This window comes from Octopus bimaculoides, chromosome 16, assembly GCF_001194135.2.
Source record: "Octopus bimaculoides isolate UCB-OBI-ISO-001 chromosome 16, ASM119413v2, whole genome shotgun sequence".
In the NCBI taxonomy this organism is placed as follows: domain Eukaryota; kingdom Metazoa; phylum Mollusca; class Cephalopoda; order Octopoda; family Octopodidae; genus Octopus; species Octopus bimaculoides.
The window spans coordinates 45,836,665-45,854,736 of NC_068996.1; the positions used below are offsets into that span (position 1 = coordinate 45,836,665).

At 36.8% G+C, this 18,072-nt stretch overlaps 1 protein-coding gene across 1 annotated transcript in view; it reads left to right on the forward strand.

The window, feature by feature from the left end:
- The window catches only part of LOC106875212 (formin-J), a 190,854-nt gene that overhangs the window by 161,175 nt on the left and 11,607 nt on the right, over nucleotides 1-18,072 (forward strand). The window contains exons 6-12 of the mRNA XM_052973496.1: nucleotides 1-426; nucleotides 2,948-3,112; nucleotides 3,630-3,715; nucleotides 6,901-7,001; nucleotides 9,415-9,485; nucleotides 10,967-11,074; nucleotides 17,378-17,448. Of these exons, the coding sequence (XP_052829456.1) occupies nucleotides 1-426; nucleotides 2,948-3,112; nucleotides 3,630-3,715; nucleotides 6,901-7,001; nucleotides 9,415-9,485; nucleotides 10,967-11,074; nucleotides 17,378-17,448 (1,028 nt within the window). The remainder of the gene's footprint in view (nucleotides 427-2,947; nucleotides 3,113-3,629; nucleotides 3,716-6,900; nucleotides 7,002-9,414; nucleotides 9,486-10,966; nucleotides 11,075-17,377; nucleotides 17,449-18,072) is intronic.

Genomic DNA, 18,072 nt, shown 5'->3' on the forward strand with positions numbered 1-18,072 from the left:
CCTCCATTTGCTCCTGGAAGCGCATTTGCGACGACAGGTATACCATGTCCTCCTCCAGCACCTCCCCCTCCCCCTGGGAAGATTCCGTTTCCACCAAAAATTGGCGGTGGCGGATCAGTCCCTCAACCACCAAGAACACTCGGAATTAACATGAACCATGCAAACACGTTGCCGCAACTAAATGTGCCTAAGCCAAAAAACAAATTAAAACCTCTACAATGGCAGAAAATTCCAGCAAATAAAGTGATGAAAGGTCTCAACTTGTGGGCTCAAGCGGCCAAGCTTTTCAACGGGGTTAAGGTTGATTACGAAGTTATAGATGAACTGTTTTGTGTAGAACAAGTCCATCCCGACAATGATAAGACGCATGGTAAAGGCTCAAGAAATGGAAAAGCATCCAAAACTGTTAAGAAAGAAAGCACAGAGGTAATTATGACCAACTCTTTTTCTTTTCTTTTTTTTAACACAGCTTTGTGTTTTTTAACTCCAGGTTAGCCTTTAAGAAGAGACTCTATGACCAGCGGTATTCTAACTGCGATCATCCATTTTTTTCCTCTTTATCCTATATATATACTTTTATTTCAGTTATAGGACTGCAATTATTCTGCATCACTTACTTTTGAAGATTTTTAATCAGTCATATCGACCTCTACTCGCCAATTATTTTTACATCAGGCACTTTCGATCTGTGCCGAACTAGCAGTTTACGAAACATAACCAAAGACTGTCTTTCTGCAAGAGAGAACAACGTAAACAGATACATACACAACAGCCTTTTTACTGCTTCCGTCTACCAATTTAAAATTCCTTAAGGCACTGGTCAGCCTGAATCTATAGAAGACACTTGCTCAAGATGTGTCTGTAGGTCAAGCAGGACTAACCAGCGAACTTCTGGACTGCGCAGTCATGCTTGCACTCCTGTATATTTAATCTTTTTAAGACGGCAGATGTACATGAGAGTTTCGGCTGCAATTTCTAAAAAGATCAGATATCACTTAGTTTCCCATTGGTTTTCTTAATATTTCTGAAGGTGAGTAAGCCGTCACGGCTGAAATAAGTAAATGGCAGGCGTAACACCTAATGGTTAATAACGAAGTTATTTCGAATTTGCGAATCTTTCAGTTGCGACTTTTAAAAAATTGATCCTTCTTTCCAAAGGCAATTAGATAAAAACGCCAGTTCAGTGTTGCAACATAATCCTCAAACATTAAGGATGTTGAATGAAACACCCATGTTTCCAAAGGTGAATTATTAAAACCCCCAAAGAATTCCTCTCAACACATGGCTATGATGCTCCCCTACTACTTCCGTTCATGATCAGAGATGCACATATCGTCAGCCACCAAGGGACATGCTCAACTGGTTAAGGTCAAACAACTGACAAGCAAATCTGTGGTATTAAGCAGAATATTTGCTGTAGCCCATCTTTTTATACCAAGACAAAACAATGTACATGATAGCACTTCCAGTTAGTTCAGATCGGAAGCCATGAGAGCCACTGCTCATTATTATTATATCATTTGAAGAGGAAAGTGAGTGTAGAGAGGGAGGTGCTGCCTTTTGGTGTGTCTATCAAAATGTGATTGACAGTGGCAAGACTGTGGAGACTGAATGGATCTACTCTGAATATACTTTTCTAAGCAGGAGGAAAGAAACTGAGAGAGGGCACATTCCAATGCCTTGGAGACAGCAGAGTAATCCGGGGTTTTTGTGTGGAGTTTACACCAGATTACCCTAAATGGGTTGCCCCGGTATTGGGGATTCTATTTATTTCTTTAATTTCTATTATATATCCTCTGTTATATCATTTATTGTGGTAGTATTTCTCTTTGATTGATGTTAACCCCACGTGTCTGTTTCTTTTTTTTTTTTGTGTTGTATCTCGTCCTTCGATATTGTCCTCCATGTCTTGGGCCCTGGTGGCCAATAAAGGAAATCATTATTATTATTATTATTATTATTATTATTAATAATAATAATAATAATAATATTGCCTAGTGGTTAGGGTGTTGTAATCACGATCGTGAGATCGTGATTTCAATTCCTAGACCGAGCGGTGCATTGTGTTTTTGAGCAAAACACTTCATCTCAAATTGCTCTGTAATCACTTTGACACCTGACGCGTGATATACCTGTGTGCACCTGTTCAGACAACATCGATTTAATGCAAGGTGTGAGCTAATGTGCAGCATGAACATTTGATCATTATAAACAAATCATTTGTACAGGTCGTTCGGCGAAAAAGCTGAACATTCATACGTCGTCTTCAACAATTGCATCAACAATACTCTGTTTTGTTTCAGGGTCGAATTGCAAGTTTGCAAATACCTTCATGATTGTTTAAATCCTATTCTTTTTCGTAATCGTTCGTGGAAGACCCCTCTAACATCAAAAGAAATTTAATGGTGCTTAGCCTTTATCACATAAACAGTGGGATAGTGTTGAATGCAATGTGCAAAGCACAATTCTAAAGTAAAAAAAAGAAATTGGCTTTGATTTGTGCTTTCGATATCTCAGCTTGTAGACGAGAAGTGTTGTTAATTCTCTATCCAGATGTCACGGCCAGAAATTCAGGACAGAAGCTGGCAAAAGTTAGGTATGGTAGTGAGCTATAGGTGAAGGAATTGTGTGGTTTCTGGCCTCTTGGGTCGCCAAAAATATCATCCTTATCATGATAAACAATGATACAACCATTAGACTTCCCCTACGCTGTGAGGTCTAAGAACTGTAGTGCTTTTGAGACTTCGTTATCGAGAAGTTTCAAATTTGAATACGAGCGGAATTTATGTACGCTATTGTTTTTAGCGCGTGCGCACCTGTGTGTGTGTGTGACTGACTGATTGAGATTTGTATGGTATTAGCGAAATTAAGTGACACCAGAGAGAACATTTCGTTGGCACTAAATTAATTGTAGTTACAAAATCTGTTCCTTCTATTTTCTTTTCAGATAAATCTAATTGAGAGCAGACGAAGTTTAAATGTAAATATCTTCTTAAAGCAATTTAAAATGTCTCTCGATGAATTTTTTCTACACTTACACAATGGATCTTGTGAGAAGTTCAGTACTGAACAGTTAAAGTCCTTACTGAAGATTCTTCCTAATACTGTCGAGGTATCTATCGAAACCATCTTTTCTTACAATATTTCCACTCATCCATCCATCAATTACCGAAATGATTCTTAATAACCGCTTAAATAATCTTATTTATCCAAATCTTTGCCAGTGGCTAATTTGTTTAATTATTCCAAGGCTCGGTTTATTTATTTGAAATAATTATTTAATAATTTATGTTTCTGGATCAATTTATGGTAGAAATGGAATTCCATAGCTTTGACTGTAAGGGAATGTCCATAGCTTTGACAGCACCGAATGTGTATAGAGTAAATTTATATAAATCTTCAAATTCATCAGAACAGACGTAATCTTTACACCTTTAAGTAAAAGTAAAACTGAAGAATCCTTTGTATTCTTTTGATTTTTCCAATAGTTTCATGTCACTGTTTTAAGCATTGCAATCATAAACTTAGATGTAACCTAATGTAAATAATCATTATATATATATATATATATGAGAGAGAAAGAGAAAATTAATGGTACTTATATAGTGTCTGATACTTTTTAATTACAGATTGAAATGTTAAAAAGTTATGAAGGGGACAAAACGAAGCTTGGAAACGCCGAACAATTTTTCCTGCGACTGATCGAATTACCGAAGTATATTTTCTTTGTCAATATTCTGAGTGTGATTATGTATCAAAGGAATCGCTTAGTTTGATTTATATGCTTACAAGTTTGATTGTGCAAAGGAACGAAAATGTGTGTTTGTATAGTGATGAAAAAAAAAGAAAAGCGACAGGAGAAATTTTGTTTGTAGATGAATTTGTAGTTTTATGAAGCATAGACTGAATGTTTTAGTGTAAAATGAATAGCGCTGAAAAGGAGAGCTTAATCTCTCACAGAAACGACCTGCTTTTATGCCGCTTGCTCTTTTCATTTCATGAACGCCATTTCGCTGCTTTTGAGTGTCTTTACCTTTTTTCTTCGCATTTATTGACCACATGCCTAAGGACATATTTCCCCAACCATTGTCGATCAGTGTTGGTTCGTTTACATTTTCGTGATCTAGTAGTTCGTCAAAAGAATTGGATTTTATAAGCACCAGACTAGAAACAAGTACCACAATCGGTTTACCTCAAAACTGTGCGCTAGCATGGACGCAGTACAATGACTGTAGCAAATAAAATAATGCACACACACACACACACTGTATTTGCCAGTATATAAAAGGCAATCTCGCATAAGATGCACCCTTATTTTACAAGTATATTTTGTGGGGAAAAAAGTATTTTTAATATGTTTCATTATACACTTCTTGGAAACTATTTTAAAGTGGTTTTATATAGAGAAATGTATAATTCTGTACATGTAACGCAATATTGTAATAGTATACTGAAATAAAAGTATCGAAAGATAACTTTATCGTAAATGAACAACGTTATACTAGTACTGCCCCAGTTTTATCTTCTTTCAGATCAATTATATAATTATTTATATTTTTCGTCATGAAAATTGTCATACAGGATGTAAAACTCACGTTACTTGTAATGTCTTGTGTAACCACGAGCATTTCACAAAATGGCGCATTACAGCTGTGCTTCTGTTTACATCCACTCTTTGCAAATGAAAATTTAGCATTCCTTTTATCTTTCTTGAAGAATTTTCCCAGAAGATAATTATAAAATGTTTCTGGGACAGAAGTGGCTGTATGGTAAAAAGCTTGCTCCCCAACCACATGGTTCCGGATTCAGTCCCACTGAGTGGTACCTTGTGCAAGTGTCTTTCCTGTACTGTAGCCTCTGGCCGACCAAATCCTTGTGAGTGGATTTGGTAGACGGAAACTGAAAGAAGCTCGTCGTGTATATGTGTGTGTGTGTGTGTGTGTGCGCGCGCGCGTGCGCGCACGTCTTTGTGTCTGCTTGTCCCCCACCACCACCACCGTCCCCTCGCTTGACCATCGGTGTTTGTGTGTTTACGACCCCGTAACTTAGCGGTTCCGCAAAAGGATCCGATAGACCAAGTACTAGGTTTAAGAAACAAGTCCTGGGGTTGTTTTGTTCGACTAAAACCCTTCAAGGCGGTGCTTCAGCATGGCCACAGTCAAATGACTGAAACAAATAAAAGAATAAAAGGAACCTGGTCATTAAATAATGCAAGAAACATCAGATGTGGGATTATGTACGCCGGGAAAGAAAGTATAACGAGATGGGACTTCTCCACGTAACTGCCAATATACTGTAAGCACTTTTTCTTTATTAGTTTGTGCAAAGCGTCTCTGATATTTTGGCTTTGTTTCCAGTAATTTGATTAATAATTAGAGAATCAAGCGGATGCATGCTCATCCGACTACCTAACTTAGAGCACACGGTCTCCCATTCCTAATGTTGCCGTATTAGACGCAGATGTATTTTGGGACACATTTAGAAACAGAGAGTAAAAAAGTCGTGCATCTTATACCGCAAGAAATGCGGTGCGAACACACACGCACACGCACATACACACATACATACACGCACACATACACGAGCTGGCAGAAACGTTAGCACGCCGGGCGAAATGCTTAGCGGTATTTCGTCTACCGCTACGTTCTGAGTTCAAATTCCGCCGAGGTCGACTCTGCCTTTCATCCTTTCGGGGTCGATTAAATAAGTACCAGTTACGCACTGGGGTCGGTATAATCGACTTAATCCGTTTGTCTGTCCTTGTTTGTCCCCTCTGTGTGTAGCCCCTTGTGGGTAGTAAAGAAATAACACATACACGTGCACATGTATACACATGCACGCACACACGCAGTACACATACATGCGCACGCATGTGCATATGCATACATGCGATAACACACACACACACACATATACATAAACACACACATACATGTGTGTGTGTGTATGATATAATAGTAGTATATGAACTGGTAAAGGCGACGAACTGGTAGCATCGGTTAACAAGTTGGACAAAATGCTTAGTGGCATTTCGTCCGTCTTAACAATCTGAGTTCAAATTCCGCCGAGGTTGACTTTGCCCTTAATCTTTTCGAGGGCGTTGAAATAAGTGTACTGGTGTCGTTATAATCTACCTACACTCCCCTGCGAACTTGCTGTCCTTGTGTCAAAATTTGAAACAGTTTTCCATGAAGATTTTTGCTCGTAGACATACCAAATATTAGGTTGACACCAGAGGGTTTTCAAATGACGTTGGTGTGAAGTTTGGATTTTGGGTAGTAAGAGCTACTTTTGTTTCAACAGGATTCTGGCACCAAAGTGATTTAATGAAGTATTAAGCAAGGTTTTAGTCTATATTATTCTTTCTCTGTTATGAAGTATATTACCAGAATAGAATCTATTACTTAAATCCTGCACAAGGAAAATTACTGATTTAAAAGTCTCTCGCAAAAGCATACTTTCGGTGTTGTGTGTGCGTTTATATGAAATGTAAAGCAGATAGCACTACTGGTCAGAACTAATGTTATGAATTTCTCTTCATTTAAGTTCATCAAAATTCCTTTACAATTCATTATAATAATGCTGAATAGCATAAATAGGCCGCTAATAAATTTTTCTGCAATATAAGGATGTTCTGTCCTATTCAGCATTATTATTATTATGCGTTTGAGAATGAAATATTTCCATATCTGTATATTTCAATACAACTCAACGCTTCTAAAAAAGCAAATTCTGTTTGTTTACATATATCGTAATTTCTTTAAAATTGTTCAGTTTTTTTTTTCTTTATTTTATATGTACCTTTTAGTAAAATTGTCGCAAATTTCAGATGTTTTAAAACTATTTATTTATCTTTCTGTCTCTCCCTCTCTTTCTCTCTCTCTCTCTCTAAACTTGAAGTTACCGAGTTCGAATAGAAGGAATTTTAATACGTCAAGAATTTGGTAGCGAGATGGAATGTGTGAAACCATCTTTACACTCAATTATAAGAACAGCTACTGGTAAGTTCCTTTTTTTTCTTCCTAATATAGATATTCTGTATCAGTAAAAAACTAAATAGATATTTATGTTTTAGATATTTTTGCACCCTGTAAAAGATATAGACTTAGAAAAATATATTCCGAAAATCTAGTCCAGCATCCCACAGCTAAACTAATTCCATTAGTAACACTCAAGATTTCTCCATTCCTTCTCAAAGCTTCTACACCTTATCTAGACAATTAAAGCTGGAATAAGACCACTGGGCGCAGCTACTTGGACGTTGATGCTCTGGCATAGCTGACGGGACATACAGCTTGTTTTAGTGGTAGTTCTTTTTGGCACTAGAGGCAGATACACACATGCACAGAAATGTACACATACAGATAGAGAAAGAGAGGGAAAGAGAGATGCTACATCTTATTAACTGAACCCAATTGACATAAACACGTTCCTTCTCCTCACACAAAGAGAAATGGATTCACGCAAATAAAAAGAAAGAGAGAACGACTGAAACATTTACAATGTTTAATGCCAATTAAGTTTGCCAAAATATGTGCCAAAACGTCTCATACTCTTCTATATTTAAGAGATGAAGAATTATGTACATTATTTACATTTGACGGATATTTGTCCTCATCTTGTTTGTTGTTAACCACTATGCCATATGCCCGTGGGCATATGGCGCAGTGGTTAAGAGCGCGGGCTACTAACCCAAAGATTCCGAGTTCGATTCCAGGCAGTGACCTGAAAAATAATAATAATAATAATAATAATAATAATAACACCATCGGAAAATACCTTAGTAATGAGAACCCAGGTTCGGAATTTCCCCAAGACACCTGATGAAGGCTGGAGGGTATATCAGCCGAAACATTGTGTTAACAACAAACAAGATGAGGACAAATACCCATCAAATGTAAATAGTGTCTCATACTCTATAACTTACCCCTGGTAAAGGTTTCTCTTGTTTGCAATGTCTGAGCACTGAAATACTCGAACCTAATCCGTTTCAGCCATATTTTCCGTCTGTCATTAAGAAGTACCAGTAATATATTGATTTTAGTTCAGAGCACCATATAAGTTTTTGCGGAAACAAACACAAAAATAAAATTCCCGTACAAAGTGTATTTTTATTGCTGCTAATAAGAAAATCGATGGTATTTTGAGGTTTGTTCTTGCTGATAGGGAGAATACGGGAACATGTTTGGCAAACATCAATATATATTTCCAAAATAAGAACTTTCAATCGTTTCTAATAATGGAATTAATTTTTTGGTCAATAAATGGATATTTATTTTTATGTGGTGGTTGTTTCAAAAGAAGTATACTTTTCCTTTGTGAAATAGCCACAACGTTGTATAACCAGCTACTTCAGTTTCAAACAAAACGCATTTGACATTTGTTTGGATCAACACGGCTTCCCTAGACCTTCGAAATTTAGCTGCTAGAACGCATAATAGCTTGCGATCGAGTTAACCATTTGAGGCATTAGAAACCGGTTCAGGAATATTAACAATGCAATTTAGAGAGTTTCGATTTTATGCGATGATATCAAATATATTGATGTATTGCCATGTCATATTTCAGTTTTTAATTCAACTCATTTACGACTTAGAAACTTCTAGTTTTTTTTTGTTTTTTTTTTCGTATATACATACTTTACTAACTTCGGACAAGCTAATGGTAGTATGGTTAAGAAATTGACTTCGCTACCACACAGTTTTAGGTTCAGTCCTACTGCATGGCACTTGATCAAGTCTTTTCTACTATAACCTCGGGCCAACCAATGTCTTTTGAGTTAATTTGAAGGACAGAAAATACGTATTTGTGCGTCTTTCTGCTTGCTTTCTACAACTAAGCTTGGTTTATTTATGTTTCCGTGTCTGTGTTTCGGCAAAAACAAAAAATTAAATAAGAGCGAGAAAGACGCATAGAATAAATATCAGACTTAAAAAAGACGCTGGTATCGAGAAAGTGCCCTAACATGCCGCAGTCCTATGAATTAAACAAGTTAAAGAATAAAGGAAAAAAATAACTAGAATTATTCCGATAAGAAACTATACTCGTTTAACACAGTATGCAAACTAAACGGCCCATTCGTTTTATAGTGCCAACGATAATTTAACAACGAACTATATTATATTTGCTGTACATGGTGACTAATATATATAATTAGAATTATATAAACCTTGTACCGGGACACTTTCATTTGTAGAATTTATTTCAAATTATTGTTTCTATGTGATGGAAACATCGTCACTGATATTTTTTTCAAAATTCTGTTTTTGTCATTAATTATTTTTTTCTTTTCTTTTTCTTTTCCTCTCAAACATCATGTGAGTGGATATTAGCTAAGTGAATTATCAAACTGTAAAATTCTGTTAACTATAATTTAGATATATCAGTATTTTGCCACCTTTTTTTCCCCACCAGATATGAAAGAAAATCATGAACTTCGTGAACTTCTTTACATGGTTTTAGTAGCTGGAAATTATCTGAATTCGGTAAGTTAAATTTATTGTTGTATTAATCTGAGTATATTAAATGTATGCAAATTGAGAGAAGACTACTCCAACATAAAACTTACAGCTTTCTGGTCATCCTAACAATCTTAGTCTGCTGAGTCACTGTAGCCAGACTTTCTGGTCTAAAGATTGGAATCAGATCGCGCAGTCAGAGAAATAAGCCCTGCAGTGTCAAGGATCGGTTTACATAACCTCCGGAGGGCGTGATTCTCTTCTTCATGACCTTCGAACACGAAGAAAATGCCATCGTCACCATGTATATGCATATGTGCGTGACCATATGTATGTAAGCATTGTGTATACACACACGTATGCTTATCTTTTGGTGTTGATACCAAATCAAGTATTGGTCTCGAATTCATCGACTCGACCTGTCGAATCGACCTTACTAAGTGGATCGATCATAATTTAGCAGCTAGAACGCATAATAGCTTGATGCCGAGTTAACCATTCGAGACAAGAGATATCGCTTCAGGAAAGATATCAATGCAGTGTAGAGGGTTTCGATTTTATGCCAAAGCTATCAAATACATTGATGTGATTTCCATGTTATATTTCAATTTTTAATTGAATTCATTTACGATTAAGCAGAGTAAAATATGTTAAGATTTTTTCGGTTAGTGTCATAGATTTCGCTTTTTTTTTGCTTTTTTTTTTTTGGCATTTCTCAGTTTTGTTCCAATTGTTTTCAAATTTAGTTATACCGATTTAGTTTTGTATGCTAATTATGAACGTGAAATTTCTTTTTGTCATAAATTAATAAATAAAAAGTTGATAGCTTTTAAAGTGTGAAAATTTTGGGTGATTGTAACCAATCGGAAGCCACTATTATACAATATGATTGTATCTCACATTGGTGTCTGTTTCCATAGTAACAAGCAAAATTGTAGTCTGTCCTATTTTCATTATAACAAGGGTGATGTACTCATTCGACTGTGACGCTTTCACTGCCACAACCACTATCACCACACGTCTGTGGCAGACAGCTATCACGCAGAAAATGCCGGCTTTCTATTCTTGTTTTATGATTGGGTAGGAATTATGTAACTTTGAACCTCTTCAGCATTTTTCTAAATTTCTTCTGGAAAAAATGATTCCAAAATTCGGATTCAGAGTAAAAGATAACATCAATATGCCAAATTTGAAAATTTTCACTTAATTCTAAATTTTCCAAATCTGTAACAGCTACCGGAAAGATTCGACAAAAAAAAAATTTGTATGGCATGGTAAAAATACAGAATATTTAAAACAAAATAAGATACGATTTATATCATTGTAACCATTTGCATCACAGCGGTTTCGAATAATCTAAGCAATTTTAAACCAATTTATTGCATAAATACTTTTATGTATGTGTGTGAATGAACGAACGAACGAACGGAGGCTACCGAGTGGTTTTCCAGATTGTCCATTTCACTTGTATGCCAGTAGTATTTAGTAACATCGTTTATATATTTCAGGGTAATTATGCAGGAAATGCAGCAGGTTTCAAAATGAACTCCCTCTTAAAAGTTACAGAAATTAGGGCCAACAAACCAAGAATGACTTTAATGCATTATGTTGTAATGGTAAATAAATTTTCCTTTAATCTTTTTATCTCTCTCTCTCTCTCTCTCTCTCTCCACCATTAATCTCTATGTATCCCTTCTGTTTTTCCGTTAATCTTTTCTCTTACATTCAATTCATTAACCCTATTACTCTATTTTCTCTTTCACTGTCTCAAACAAATTACGCCTGGAAGATCAATATTATTATTTTTTTTTTTTTACTCTGAAGATCGTCCAAATTTATCAGCACTGATAGAATAAGCCTATAACAAAAGACGTTCCAGCCAGCCAGCCACCCATAGCCATTCTAATATTTTTCATACGTATCGTGTATCTAAAATTGTATTACCCTTTGAATGAATACGTGCAATGCTTAGAACAGTGTGCTTAAAAATATTGTACCGAAATATTGTTAAAATAGTAACCTCGCTTTGATAACTAGTTTGATAACGCTTTGATTACGACAAAGTAATATCTACGTTGCCTTAATAGTTTTTCTACTAAAGGCACAAGGTCTGAAACTTTGGAAGTGGGAGCTGGTCGGTTACATGACAGGCACTTATTTTATCGACTCCGGAAGTGTGAAAAACAAATTCGACCTCGACAGAATTTGAACTCTGAACGTAAAGACCGACGAAATGCTGCTAAGCATTTTGCCCGGAATGCTAACGTTTCTGTTAATCTCACCGCCATTCGTTGCCTTAGTATCCTTTCTACTATCGGCACAAGGCCTGGATTTTGTTGGGGAGGTGGGGACAGTCGATCACATCGACTCCAGTACTCAACTGGCACTTAATTTATCGACTCCAAAAGGATGAAAGGCAAAGTCGACCTCAACGGAATTTGAACTCAGGGCGTAGCGACAGGCGAAACACCACTAAGCATTTCGTCCAGCGTGCTAACGACTCAGCCAGCTCGCCGCCTTGTACGTTACCTTAGTATCGACAAAGCTTTAATAACTTTAAAAATATGATCAATAATACAGTTTTTTTTTTTTAAATGCGAGTGTATGTACGCAAAGAGAATACACCAAAGCATGTTCTGAAAATATATACACGCAGTTTACTATTAGCTAATTCCCGAGAAGTCAATGAAAGAGATATGTATGTGTGTATACACGCACACATAGATATTTTATACAGGCATTGACCAGGCGTGGTCGTGTGGTAACAAGTTGTATACGATAGGTTTTTTTCGGTTTCAGTCAGGAAATCCACTCACAAGACTTTGGTCAGCCTGTGGCCATAGTTGAAGGCATTTGCCCAACGTGTCAAACAGTGAGGCGGAACCATGTTGTTGAGAAGCGAACTTCTTTCCACATCGTTGAATTTTTTTATTCCCATTTCCTATTGAAATGACAAAATATATCATCCATCTTTATATACTGACTCGCTCCTTTTCTATCTCCCCCCCTTTCCCTCTCCGTTCACCATTTCTATCTAGATCGGTCTATCATCTGTTTCTCTCTGTCTAATAAAAGAAAAGTGAGAAAGAGGAAGAGATGCAATTGCAGTAAGAATAAATGTTATATTACAGTGTTAGTGTTAGCATAGTCTTAAAATGGAGGAAGAAGAAGGAGAAGAGTGCGAAGGACGAAACTATGTTATTGCCTCCCAAATCTTCCACGGTGCCGACTCTAAAACCCTAACCCTCTCCCAGCAATTCACTGCACATACAAATCCGCCCACCACCTTACATACATATCCCTTCTCTTACTGGAACCCTAACCCTGATGCCATTGTGCCAGCGCACCCCCTGTTGACAAAACGTGGTACTAATCAAATGCCATACCGGTTTGTGAAGTCCACCAGGCTGGTCGGTCATATTTACTTTGTTTTGTAGCTTTTATCATTATGCTGTTTTTCCTTTTAGTTGTTTTTCTTTTTTTTTTTCCACTTTCTTTAGAATGTCTGTTCTTGTAACCTTTTTGTTTTGTTTCGTTTTTAATATTCTTCTTTTTCTTCTTTTGCTTGCTTGCTTGATGCAGTGATTATGGGTTGGTGTTATTGCGTTAACATACTGGACAAAGAATGCTTAGCAGCACTTCGTCCGTCTTTGTTATCAGCTTAAATTTTGCGGACGTCGACTTTGCTTTTCATCTTTTCACGGTCTTTAAAATAAGTAAGAATCAAGTAATGGGAACGATGTAATTGACTAACCAATCCCTCAAAATTTCAGGTTTTGTACCTGAAAAAAGGATTTATTATTATTATTATTATTATTATTATTATTATTATAAAGGCAGCTAGCTGGCAGAAATCATTAGCACACTGGGTGACAGGTTTAGTGGTATTTCGTCTTTCTTTATGTTTTGAGTTCAAATTCCACCAAGGTCGACTTTACCTTTCATCCTTTCGGGGTCGATAAATTAAGTACCAGTTGTATACTGGGGTCGATGTAATCGACTCATCCCTTCCCTCCAAATTACAGGCTTTGTGCCTTTAGTAGAAAGCATTATTATTATTATTATTAAGGCGGCGAGCTGGCGGGCATGTGGGCGGATATTCTGTTGGTTGGTTACTTAGTAAGTTGGCTGGCTGGCTGGCTGGCTGTCTGGTTGGTTGGTTGGTTGGTTAGTTACTTAGTTAGCTGGCCACTTATTCTGTTATTTGGTTACTTAGTTACTCAGCTGGTTACTTTGTTTGTTTGTTTAGGTTGGTGGGTGTAAAATAATTGCGATTAAAAGAACTAGGACGAACTCGATAGACAATATTACTTCCTGAAATTACGCTGGATATCACAGATTTTGGTACCTTCGAAGTTTGACCACTTTCTTAAAAATATCTGGGACACTAATTCAAAATATACCAGCTCACGTCAAGTATGCTATATTAGCCCTATTTTTGGATATTCATTATATATTTTTATACACTGATGTTTCAGGAACTTCAATTACTTTTTAGATTTTGGTTCCTTAAGTGTTAAACATATTTTAGCAATATTTGGATCGCTAGTTTTAGAAATGACATTAGTTTCCTTTTGAGCTTTTATTTATGTTATTCGGAGACAAAAACATTATTGCTATTAATATATTAAATGCTCTGAATAATTATTACATTATCTAAATTATTTTCGTTTATTGATTATTTTTTATTTTATTTTTCAAAGACTTTACCTTAAGCTTTTTGCGCATAGGTGCAGAAATGAGTTTCGAGATACATCCCTCTCTACTGCGATTTGGGCAAATGTTTTTTAACATATCCCCTGCCGAGCAATGTTGCGTGGGTGGATCTGGTTGACAGAAACTGCGTGGAAGTCCATCGCGTGCGTGTGTGTGTGTGTGTGTGTGTGTGTGTGTGTGTGTGTGTGTGTGTGTGTGTGTGTGTGTGTGTGTGTGTGTGTGTGTGTGTGTGTGTTGTTGGTTCTCATGTGTCATTGTTTGACAACTGTTGTTGGCTCATTTACGTTACTCTAACGAGCGGTTTGGTCAAAGAAACATTAAGTACAAGACTGAAAAATAAGCACTGGGGTCGACTTTATTATCTAAATCCTTTCAGGCTGTACCCTAGCTTAGCTGCAGGCCAACGACTGAAACAAATAAAGGAGCAAAAGAGTAAACTGTTACTACTTATGCTGTAAATACTCGAAATTGAGGGCCAAACAAACTAACAGCAGGGATGGATTTTCAGCGTGACACAGAATGTGACAAGGTTGGCTCTTTGAAATACAGGCACTAAATCAGTTTTGTCAGCTGAGTGAACCTGAGCCACATGAAATGAAGTATCTTGCTCAATAACTCAACGAGCTAGCGAGAATCGAACTTACGCCCAAACGATCGCGAGCCGAATACGCTAGCCACCAAGCTACTACGCGTCTTCATACACCCCAAAATAAGTTTAGAACATGATAAATTTTTTGCGGGTCGCTGGTGGTGATGGCGGTGGAGTAGAGAAGAGAGATAATTAACATGGGTTCATACAATGAGAGTAATGTTTTGGATAAAACAAAGTGTATTTAAAAAGGAACAGAGGGAGACAGATGGAGACAGACAGACAGAAAAAGAGACGAGAATGGTAGAAGGGGAAATGGCTAAAGATCTGAGAACGATTAAGATAGAGATGACTGAGAATGGCAATATGAGTCTAAGAGGAAGAGAGCTTAGGAAAACAGTCTTTTGTAGCCAGGGAGCCTAATTGCTGATTCCCTGTTTATATGTTGCCCAATTTTCTGATGGTCTGACTGTGATAACAGTATATCAGTCTCGGCCTGGCATCCATGACTCACTAGTTGAGAGATTTTACTTGACGACATGGAAAGTTTGGGAAATTTAACCTTAACAATAGACATAGTGAATAGTTTGGACTTATATTGAATGAAGCAAATGACGCGCTGAACATGTGTCCCTGGACAGAATACTGTTTTATTGTGGGTAATTATACTTGTATCAATAGTTTAGAGAGTAAGATAATTTTATATAAACTACAGGCCGTAAGAAAATTACACCAACGGATTTGAACTCACAAAGCGTCAGTTCAATATCCTATCAAAAAATCTTTATTTCCCTTCTCGAAAGAATTTTGATAATAAAAAAAAAAAGAATTGTGTGTTTGCGCGCGCCATTGTTTGTATTTGTCCCGCCCACACAATTTGACAACTGGTGTTGGTCTATTTACGTCCTCAAAAAGAGGCTTATAGAATTAGTTCAAGGTTTAGGGGAAAAAAGAGCTGATTTGTTTGACTAAATCCTTCAAGGCGGTGCCCCAGCATGGCCGCAGTCTAATGACTTAAACAAGTAGAAAATAAAATATATAGGCACAGGAATGTCTGTGTGATTCGAAGATAAAAGATATACTGGGATTGATTTGTTCAACTAAAACCCTTCAAGGTGCTGCCCCAGCATGGCCACAGTGCAATGACTGAAACAAGTAAAAGATAAAAGATATAAAATATGTTTTAAAGAAAAAGTTGTGGCTGAGGAAAGAGATGTTTCTAAAACTAAATTGGAAACTTCCGTTCATCATTGATGTCAAAAGAAGTCCATAAAAGTCGTCGAGAGATAATATCTTCTTTGCAGGGCAGGAAAAATAGTCACAAGAAAAGTTATTATCCTAACATCAGTCTTTACTCTTCAGCTGTGTGTATATGTGTGTGTTAGTGAGTGACTAAAGTAGCGTGTGTATATGCATTTATAATATAAGTTACTCTCACTCAATGTATAAGAGTTAAATCTGAATACACATCACAAAGCATGTTTCAACAGGAAAACGTACACCCTTGTTTACGTACGCACGCTCGCGCGCACACACACATTAACTCTCTTCTAAGCATCATACAAATATGGGATGATATCAATGACACTACTTAACGGTATCAATTCCATCTGATTCACAACTGCTAGTGATAGACGTGAACTTTCTAGATAACAATGCCACACACGACGAACAGTAGTCGGTTAGCCCTTGGGTGGAATGTCTGTCTACCAAATAGTAAGTTTTACCAGTAGGAATAGAATAATTGGAAGTAAAAAAAAAAAAAAAGAAAACCTCTTTCTGTTGACATCTTAACTAAAATTACTAATCTTACCAGGCCACCTTTAACCCTAACCCTTATTCCCTTTAACGGAATAACAGCTTTTAAGTTAGCCACAAGACTAAATTAGATGACGGAGTTAGTCGATAACTTTAACCTCAGTACTAAGCGGGTTCTTTATTCTAATCAAACCCAGAAGGCTGGAAGGCCTTTGTCTTTCTATAATGCTGGGTTTATCCAACGGCAGCATTTGAACTCGGAACGCTCTAATGATTCTGTAAATGCAATGTTCAGATAATAACAACAATAATAATAATCCTTTTCACTATGGGTACAAGGCCTGAAATTTTGGGAGAGGGAACTAGTCAATTACATTAACCCCAGAACTCAACTGGTACTTAATTTATCATCACCGAAGGATGAAGGGCGAATTCGACCTCGTGGTATTTCAACCCACAATGTAAAGATGGACGAAATACTGCTAATCATTTTGCCAGGCGTACCAACGATTCTGCCGGTTCGCCGCTTTAATAATGATAATAATCCTTTCTACTAAAAGCAGAAGGCCTGAAATATGAGGAAAGATGGACAAAATACCGCTAAGCATTCATCCCGGCGTGCTAACGATTCTGCTAGTTTACTGCCTTAATAAAGATAATAGTAATAATAATGTTTCTAACACAGGAACAAAGTCATACATTTGAACTAAGGTATTACTTGATTGAAACTAACCCTTCTGCTTCTGTAAGTCTTTGTGTACGAAGATCGATATAACTATAACGCTGATGACGGCGACGATGGTGATAATAATTAAGTTGGATTAGTTATTTTAAACTTAATGTTCTCCTTTTACAGCAAGCTGAAAAACGAAATCCACGATTACTCTTGTTCCCGCATCAAATGAAATCCTTAAACGAAGCAGCAAAGTAAGTCGACTTAAAATACTAATCTTGGAAAATGTCCTCAAGTTTTCACCAATTAATTTTTGAACACCCGTCCAATAAACCTAAGTATTTAGAAGGTGATGTCCATTTTTCACTTGGTTCATGCACTATTGTAAATATGACAAAATTACCATGGTTAATAATGTTCATGATGGTGATGGTGGTTGTAGTTGGAAGGATGCTATAAATCATGGATAAATATTTATATGGCGCAGGAGTGGTGGCTGTGTGGTAAGTAGCTTGCTCACCAAACCACATGGTTCCGGGTTCAGTCCCACTGCGTGGCACCATAGGCAAGTGTCTTCTACTATAGCCCCGAGCCCACCAAAGCCTTGTGAATGGATTTGGTAGACGGAAACTGAAAGAAGCCCGTCGTATATATGTATATATATATATATATATATAATCATAAATATATAGGGATTGACAGTAACCTGCTTCTCCAACATACTGAGAATTCAGAAATAGCAGCCAAAGAACTACTGATTCCAATGTCGCATGGTCAAAATTAACGTGAGTTATTTAGACATTAACAAATTTATTAGAATATTTAGCTGAAGATCAGAATAGAGTATTCTTTACTCTTAACTGTGAAACGATCGTACT